This window comes from Lagenorhynchus albirostris, chromosome 14, assembly GCF_949774975.1.
Source record: "Lagenorhynchus albirostris chromosome 14, mLagAlb1.1, whole genome shotgun sequence".
Taxonomy (NCBI): Eukaryota; Metazoa; Chordata; class Mammalia; order Artiodactyla; family Delphinidae; genus Lagenorhynchus; species Lagenorhynchus albirostris.
Window position 1 is genome coordinate 65399487 of NC_083108.1, and position 9378 is coordinate 65408864.

The 9378-nt window shown below is 54.6% G+C and overlaps 1 protein-coding gene across 1 annotated transcript; it reads right to left on the reverse strand.

Annotated features, from left to right (window-relative positions):
• Window positions 1-5182: 5182 nt before the first annotated feature.
• Window positions 5183-8909, reverse strand: MTFP1 (mitochondrial fission process 1). Its single transcript, XM_060120873.1, has 4 exons — window positions 8732-8909; window positions 7833-7960; window positions 7227-7459; window positions 5183-5810 (listed from the first exon to the last, which is right to left on the reverse strand). The coding sequence occupies exons 1-4, from the start codon at window positions 8796-8798 to the stop codon at window positions 5738-5740; spliced, it is 501 nt and encodes a 166-aa protein (XP_059976856.1). The 5' UTR covers window positions 8799-8909; the 3' UTR covers window positions 5183-5737.
• Window positions 8910-9378: the final 469 nt, after the last annotated feature.

The window sequence follows — 9378 nt, forward strand, 5'->3', positions numbered from 1 at the left end:
TGACAAGACTCTTAAGGCCCCTGCAACCACTCAACGGCCTGCTCCCCGGCTGGGAAGGACAGTCCGTCCTCTGCCAAGCTACTCACAGCCCAGGTGGGCAGCTTCAGGCCCCAGCAAGTTCAGGCCAGGCACCATAAATGGTTGGTTACTAACGACCAAGTGCAAAAAACAGACTTCTACACATGATTACACCAGTGGCCCAGCTAAGCAAGACCACAGGATAGGGATGAGCTATCTGACCCTATCTCCCTCCCCACCCCTCAAAACCCCACAGACCCCCAGTTGAAGACGAGGGTGTGTGTCCTCTGAGAGTGGTTCAGGTTCACACACTTGTCCATGTAGAACTTCATGGCCCAGTTTAGCACCAGCTGGATGCAGGCTTCTAGGGTCAACCACAAGCCTTCCACATAAGGGAAGTGGCGAAGCACCTGAGGGAAGAGGTATTGCTGGTACCTAGCCAGCTACCCCCTAACAAGCACCTACCGCATACCTGGTAAATCACAGCCATTATTTCATTCTTTCCTGAATGGTCCTAGAAGTGTTATGCCCATTTTACAGATGGGGTGATGGAAGCTCAGAGAGAACTTTGGTTCTTACCCCAGCCTCATCTACCAAATGGGTGCACATCTGTCCCACCAGGGGTGGAAGACTGAGGCCAGGTACAGGAATGGTACACATGGCCCACATTCTGCCCTCCTTGGGCAGCCCTCAGGGGTTCACTCTCCATCCGCTCCATAGGCACCAGGACAAGACTCACCATGCAGTACCTGGAGGGCCACCTGCAGGAGCTGTGTGTTGAAGGCTGAGGGAGGCGTCCTTCAGGGGGCCAGGCAGGGTTCACGATGGGCCAGCTGCAGCCGAGCTGTTTGCCTACTGCCCAAGGAGCAGCCTGTGCTGGGGAGTTGCTAATGAAGAGGCACCACAGGTCAAGGGGGTTCAGTGGGTCCCCACAGTCAGACTGGAGGGCAAGCCCTGAGCAAGTTCCCCTAGGGGGAGGGAATGGGAATGGGAGGACTGAAGGGAAGCTACTCAAATAAGCTTGACCAGCACTGAGCATCCTTCTAGCTGCCATTAGGGGCTATTCCACATACCCCCATATGAACCGCACAACTGCCCCTGTTTTACAGATGTGGAAACAGGCTGGGAAGTCCTGCTACCATCTGCCCATAGTTACATGCAGCTATCAGCTGCAGAACTTAGATTCAAACTCCCAACGAAGGGCTCTTCCAGAACTATTTAAAGATTGAAGTTATATGGCAAGATTTGGATGATACCAGTGGTACTAAAATAAAAGCTGAGTTTATCTTTACCCCGTCCCTACCAGTAACTGCTTGCTTTGTGTCAGTGTGAGCAGCTGGCCTGTGTGTAAGCAGACTCATCCCTGAATTGTCCCCAGTTAATTCTTTTTACCATTTGGGCTCCTGACCACCTTGCCATGCTGCTTCGAAGAAGGATTATCTTGTCCCAGAGGGCCTAGAGCAGACCAAGGACCAGAAAGGAGTTGAAAGGTTTTTTAGAAAGGAGAAGAATTTAAGGCAGTTGTGTAGTGTTTGTTGAATATCTACTGCATGCCAGCTCTGTCCTAGAGGCCAGGGGTGCAGGGTGGGGATGGGCCCTTACCCCTGATTTTGGCCTGGCTGGACAGCTCAACCCTTAAGGAGGACCCTGGACTCTGGAGGTTCCTGCTCAGCCTGGCTCCCCAGACACAGTGTGAAGGTCAGGGAGGAGGAGGAGGTAACACGGGGCTCTGGTGTCCTGGACTCTCAGTGGGGGAGGCAGCAAGGGAGTCCCAGGTCAGGGGCCATTGGGAGGTAGGGCTGAGTGTTGGAGGGCACCTGACAGGCCATCAGGAGGGAAGTCCCCTCCTCCCAGTATCTCCAGGATGCCAAGTCCAGCTCCTGTGGTGGCGCAGACCAGGCATGGGGGGATGAGTTGTCCTCGCAGGGGCTCCCCAGGTACACAGCTGGCAGAGGGAGGCTCAGCTCAGCTCAGGGATGGGAAGGGCAGGGGGAGGGCCCCCACCCGCCACCCGCCACCCGCCACTCCAGCTCCCAAGGTGGACCCATTGCCCAGACCTTACCGAGAAGCAAGACCCGAGCAACACGCAGAAGCGCCCTGGGGACAGCCATAATGAGAAGAAACATTGCCTACTCCCCACAAGCCTCCTTAAATTGGCCCACAGAAGGCTGGAGAAGGAACAAGCCTCACCTGGAGCCCACACGTGAGCCTAGGGCATGGCTGAGCTAGGCCAAGCCCAGCACTTCCACGTTCCCCCACCAGGGCCCCCCACCCACCTGCAATGCCTTCTGATTTTAGAAAAGGTTCTGAAGCCCTCCTCACTCACGTGGGATTTAATAAGGCTGGCAGAAGGCTCACCGCACAGTGGACTGGACTTTCTCATCTGTAGGATGATAATGGTGGCACCTACCGCACGGGCCGTTATGGAGTTTCTGTAACGCAGTGCTTCGCACAGTGTCTGGCACATAGTAAGAGCTCCATCCACGTTCTCTGTGGGTGTCATCTGATGATTCTTGTTCAAGAGGAGGGAGGAGCATGATGATGATTCTGTCTGGGGGGCAGGAGCCAGGGAGGGTTCAAGGAGCAGGTACCGTTAGAGATGGACCTTGAAGGCTGAGAACAGAGGGAAATGGGGGCGGGGAGGGCATTCCTGGCAGGTGGCATGGCCTGAGCAAAGGTGGAGAGGCTGGATGTGCAGGAGTCAGGGGAGGCAAAACAGAGGTGCAGGATGTGTCACGGTGAGGGATGAGACTGCGTAGGCCCAGAGGCTCTGAAAGCCAGGCTGAGGTGTTCAGACTGGATCCTGGGGGCTGTCAGGAGTCAAGGAAGGTATCAGAACAGAGGAGGGACTTGGGGAGATTGAGCCAGCAGCAGAATCAGATCAGAAGCATGTTCCTTTACTCACTGGACCTTTAAGGAGTGCCCAAGACTCTCTCGCTTATAAAAATAAAACCATGATCACCCTCAGATGCACATCTTCGAATCACCATCCAATTATTTCCTCTGAATAAATTCTTAGGATTGGAATGCCTGAACCATAAAATTGGCATACTTTCTCTCTAGATTAGTCATCTGATGGCACAATTACCAGTTATTTGCCCTTGAAATGGATGTCTCTTGCCACAGTCATAACAGTGGTTAAATAACTCTGTGAGCCCCACTATGGCCAACTGCTTTGCAAGCATTTCTCCTGTAACCCTCACAGCAGCTTCAGAGGGTTATTACGGACAACTGTACAGTGAGGAAGCAAGGCTCAGAGAGGTCAGGTAACTTGCCCAAGGTCATACAGCCTGTGAATCAGCTCTGCCTCTGACCCTGTAGAGAGCCATATAGGCTGGAAGGCAGTAGGCAAGGAAGCAGTACTGGGCTGCGGGGGGACAGGGGAGGTGGGGGTTGGAGTTCCAACTCCAGGAAACAGGGACCCAACCACAGTGCGGTTGTAAAGAGTAAATGAGGACTTCCCTGGTGGCGCAGTGGTTAAGAATCCACCTGCCAGTGGAGGGGACACGGGTTCAAGCCCTGGTCTGGGAAGATCCCACATGCCGCAGAGCAACTAAGCCCGTGCGCCACAACAACTGAGCCTGTGCTCTAGAGCCCGCGAGCCACAACTACTGAGCCCACGTGCCACAACTACTGAAGCCCACGCACCTAGAGTCCGTGCTCTGCAACAAAGAAAATCCACCACAACGAAGAGTAGCCCCTGCTCGCCACAACTAGAAAAAAGCCTGCGCGCTGCAACGAAGACCCAACACAGTCAAAGAGAAATAAATGTGTTAAAAAAAGAAAAAAAGAAGAGTAAATGAGCCTCAAAACAGGAAGCGCTTAGCATGGAACCTGGCCCACTAGGAGCGGTTCAATAACACATATTCTTCTCAATGACCTGGAGGTGGTTTGAACCAGCCAAGGTGGGCACGTTTGGAGGTGCTGCCTCCTTGTGGTGGTCCTGAGCATTGCATGAAGCTGGCCACTGGGGGACCCAACTCCCAGCATGCCCCCGGGGTGGGAAAAGACATCTCCCCCCACCCAATCCCAGCAGCGGTCTGCCTCATCCTCTCAGGCCCCAGGAAAGCAATTCCCTATTACACCCGGCTCTGCCACCTCCAGTCCATTCACCTCTCTGCACCTGTTTCCCACCCATCAAATGGGATAATACGAGTTAGCCTAGTCACTAAAAACTGTCCCTCATCCCCTGCCCAGGAAAGAGACAGGCTGGAGAGAGTGTTTCCCACCTCTACAGGGCTGGGGTGTTTGGGGGAGGCATTCCAGCTCCATGCATGGCCCCCCAGAGTAGAGTTGCAGATAAAATACAGGATGCCCAGTTCAATTTCAATTTCAGATAAACAATGAAGAACTTTTCAGTGCATATATGTTCCATGCAATATTAGGGACATACTTACACTCACGTACTTATACTCAAGTATTGCTTGTTGTTTAAATCAAACAAAATTTAATCGCTCACCCTGTTATTTTATTTGCTATGTCTGGCAACCCTACCCTGGAGGGTTGAGTGCAGAAGCAGGACTGTGCTGCCTGGGGGAGGCAACTACCCATTCTGTGCCAGCTGCTTTGAACCTCCCACTCCAGCTCTCACAAGCTGGTTGGGGGAGTCTATCTTAGCCCTACTTCACCAAGAGGCCACTGAAATTCCCGCTGGCTCAAAGCCACATGGCTGATATGCGCAGGGACCTAGGGGAGAGTTGGGGCTGCAGCTTCCAGGATAGATGCAGGCCCTGGCCATAGGAGCTCACAGAGGGGGAGGCCAAGATCACTACAGGCTATCAGCACAGTCATGGAGGAAGCCCAGAGGAGGCTCCCAAGCCAGCTCTAGGGAGTCAGAGGCTACTTTGAGGGGGTGAACTAAGGGAAGAGTGAGCTGTAGTCAGGCTCAGGTGGTATCTGCCCAGCAGGATCCCCTCCCAGCAGTGTTATTTTAGGAGGCTTGCAGAAAGAGGGCAATGCCTACCCCAAAGGAGACTGGCAGCACCACGGTGGAACCCCAGGCATCTGCAGGGGGGCATTGATGGGTGGGGAGATACCAGACAGGCCCAGTGCTAGCCACTGTGAGTGATGCATTGCCAGAGACATCGGCCTCCGGCTCTGAGGGCCCCCAGCCCTGCTCCCCATCACCACATCCCTGCTCATCCCCAATAGAAAAGGAGAAAACTCAACTTCTTGAGGATTTATTGGACCGGGGGCTGTGCTGCCTTCCAGCCAGACCCCAGCAGCCCCTGCATCAGGAAGGGGCTGCCAGAGAATCAGTCCTCAGGGTCCCCACTAGTGTTCTTCTGCATTTCTCCAAGTGCCTGCTGCTCCTCCGTCAGCAACACTGCCATGGGGTGACCTGGCTGAGCCGTTGGGAATCCTGTAGGTCCCCAGCTTGCCAAGTGATCTTGGCCATATTCCTTGCCTTGTCTGGCCCTTAGTCTCCTTACCCTCCATGGGAGTATGTTATTGTCCTGTCAAAAGACAGGGCTGGGCCCACTCACAGTCCAGTCCAACTCAGTATCACAGATTCCATGGAAGCAGATGGGGTTCAGATCCTGTCTGTGAGTCACCGTAGCTGCTGCTCTGAGGGTTTTTGTCTCTCAGTTTCCGTCCAGCTTAAACCCATTCAGGTGCCAGGGCCTCGGATCCCAGAGAGCCAGGCATCCGCAACCCCTGGCAGGAGGAGGGAGTTGGAACAGAGCAGGGAGTGGGCCAACCCACAGGACAGGTGGGGTCAGGAGGAACTGGGCTTCTCCACAGAGGGGTAGAGCTTGCGCACGCTGGAGTCCAGGAGGAAGTCCACTGACCTGTGGGGCAATGGAGGGTCATGAGCAGGCAACCAAGGGGTGCTAATGGGGGAATGGGAGGCAGGAGGTCAGGGCTAAGAAAGGGACTCCTGGATGCAGGACACAAGTGCCATCCTGGTGTCAGCCATCACCCTCTCTTTATTCAGTTGGGAAAACTGAGGCACAGAGAGGGTAAAAGACTCACACAGGACCTCAAGGTCAGCTATGTTCCTGAGGAGAAAGACTCCTCCTCCCACTCTATGTTCATCTAGTTGGGTTGGCCCCATCTCTGGTTCTAAGGGAAGGCACGTGACCCAAGCCGGGCCGGTCGGAAAAGGGAAGCTGGCTCAGGGATGGGCACCCAGTCCAGTATGGACCAATGACAGCCTTCCTTGGGATTTTTGCTGTCACTATTAAGAAGCTTCCTATGGGGGGACTTCCCCAGCAGTCCAATGATTAAGACTTCACCTTCCAACGCAGGGGATGAAGGTTTGATCCCTGGTGGGGGAGCTAAGATCCCACATGCCTCGCGGCCAAAGACTAAAACATAAAAAACATAAAACAGAAGCAATATTGTAACAAATTCAATAAAGACTTTAAAAATGGTCCACATCAAAAAAAATTAAAAGGGCTTCCCGGGTGGTGCAGTGGCTAAGAGTCCGCCTGCCGATGCAGGGGACGTGGGTTCGTGCCCCGGTCCGGGAAGATCCCACATGCCGCGGAGTGGCTGGGCCTGTGAGCCATGGCCGCTGAGCCTGCGCATCCGGAGCCTGTGCTCCCCAATGGGAGAGGCCACAACAGTGAGAGGCCCGCGTACCACAAAAAAAAAAAAAAAAAAAAAATTAAAAAAAAGAAGCTTCCTATGGGGCTTGCTAAGCTGGGGGGAGGGGAGCTGGGAGCTGCTGGGAGCCATCTCTGTTCCATGAAGGGAAAGTGACTGAAGCCAACACGGGGTGGGGCGGGGAGAAGGCCAGCAGAGAGACCCAGACCCCTAATAACATCAGTTGAGTGCTTGGATCCAGCTATGCCTCCAGGTAGCATAACTCTGGACTTTTCGGTTATGTGAAACAATCAATTCCTATTTTACTTAACCCAGTTTCAGTTGGGCTTCTGTCACCAAAAGTTCTCAAAACCCAACCCTTCCAGGGTGCACCTGTTCCTGCCTACCTCTGGTGGTTTTCTAACACTGAGTTTTCTTTCTGGGAATTTACTTGTCCTGCGTCCCATACTCTCATAGCACCTCCTACCTTTATGGCCAAGAGTACCTGCCAGATCATATGACAAGGGCCTAGACTGTCCTTTCTACCTCAGGAGCCCCAAGTGCCAGCCCTGCCTCCGCTACAACTGTTCTGTGAAAAGTGGATACACCCCCACACCTCTCAAAGGTTATCCCCGCCTGTAGGGTGGATGATCCCTGGGGCTGGGAGGAGCACCCACCTGTCGATGGGGTGGATGATGATGGGGATGGCCAGTAGTCCCAGTGCGGTGGTGGTCCACCTGCGGACAGCCAGAGGCCAGCGGGTAGCAGTGCCCAGGATATAGAGAGAGGCAGCACACACACGGTTGATAGTGAAGCCTGGGATGGCCACAGAGGCCAAAGCCTGCCACACGAAGGTGTCCACCATGGCCACGGTCACCCTGGTGCTGCGGCCTGCCTCAGGGCTTGGCACCTGGCAGGCACAAGAGACATTTAATCCAGCAGAGGCAGAGGTGGGAAACCCTGTGGACAAGGGGCATGAGGCTGGACCAGGGAGAGGGAAGTGAAGGGGGTTGGGGACAGAGCTATGCTAGTGTTGGGTTCTGGACTCCACCAATTCAGGGCTGAGGGTGGACTCACTCATATCCAGCACTAGGATATAGATTACGTCACCTGCGCTGGGGACAGGGTGCACTATGCTACAAACGGTACTGGGGTATGGAGTCCACCAGGCCAGGTTGTGGGGACCGGACTGTCCCAGAGGGACTTAACCACATGCAAGGCTGTGGACTGACCACAAGGGGAGTGGACGGGGGTGGGGGGTTGAGGGGCAGGTTAACACTCACGTCTCCTGCTTTCTTGCCCTTGTCAATGGCATCAGCCAGCACGTAGGAGCTGGACACACCGTAGCTCAGCCACACAACAGATACAGGCACCAGGGAGCGGAAGGCCTCCCCCACCTCATTGGCGTAGCCTGGTGGGGAGGGGATATTTAATTCCTGAGCCTTTGGGTTGTTCCACAAGGGAGCACTTGAGTGAGCTGGTTCTTATCTCATTCTGCTGAGCAGTAGCTGGGTGACCTTAGACAAGTAATTTTACCCCTTTGAGCCTCAGTTTCCCAGCCTATAAAATGGCACTCATGATGCCCACCCCAACTCTCCCCTCGTGGAAGAGCTGAGCGCAGACACCGTTCTCATCACTCACTTGCCTTCACAGCCTGGGTTCTAGAAGCATCTGAGCTGATGGCCGAACAGGCAGTGAGAGAGACTAAAGGCAGCCCCACTGACCAGGGGCTCACCATATGCCAGGCCTTTATGTACTTTATCTCATTCTACCCTTAATATTACCACCCAATGAGCGAGACCCTGCGTTCATCCCTTTTTGCTGAGGAGGAAACAGGCTCAGAGCCAGGGAGGAGCCAAGATGAGAGTCCAGATGCCCTGACTCCACAGGCCTGTGCCAGGCATGCCACAGAAGGCGATCCGATCACCTGGTTCCATCCTCCTACCTGAGCTGCGGCTTCCACCTGGGAGTCTGACCAGCAGAAACCCCGAGGGCAGGGCTGGGAATACCAGAGCTGTGTGACCTTGAGCAAGTTCAGAACCCTCTCTGAGCCCAGTCTCTTCCCTGGCTGAATGAGAACTAAGATCCTCCCACCTTCTCCAGGTCCCTGACCGGCGTCTGGCAACCCCTGCTTCCCCAGACACGTGGTGTAGGGGTCGCTGTCCCCCTGCCCCGCGCTCACCCAGGTACCGCACCCACGTGTCCCGGAAAAGGTCGCGCTCGGCCCCCCGCGGGGGCGGCTCGGACATGGTGCTTCCTCCTTGGCCTCAGTCGCTGCAGCGTGTACTACCGCCTCGGCTTCCACCAGCACTCCCGTTCGCAGCGGCGGGACGGGCTGAGCCGAAGGTCCCCAACTGAAGCATAGGTCATGTAGTCCCCGCCAGCAGGGAGCGTCTGCAAATTCCCCCCCCGCACCGGAGCCCCTCTCCCAGGTTTGAGTTTTACAGCTTAATTTTCTTCACGTTTTCTCTAGAGTCGAGCGGTTGGCGCGATCCTCTTCCAGCACTGGCTGTAGTGTTGGAACCAAAGAGACGGAGGTTCAAATACGGGATGCTACACTTCTTGGCTCTGTGACCTCGGGCAAGAGCCTGTAACTTCTCTGTGCCTCACTTTATTCATTTGTTAATTGGGCAACAGGACTGGTTCAGTCCTGGGACGGTTTCGAAGATTAATTATACAGTCGTCATTTATTGAGTTTACTACCGGCCAGACCATTGGCTAAAGACTCTAGATGGATTACTTCTTTAAACCCTCCCACCAGCCTGGGACACCGCCCCCCCCCCCCATTTTACCGATGAGTAATAGAGACACAGGAAAAATATTAATAGA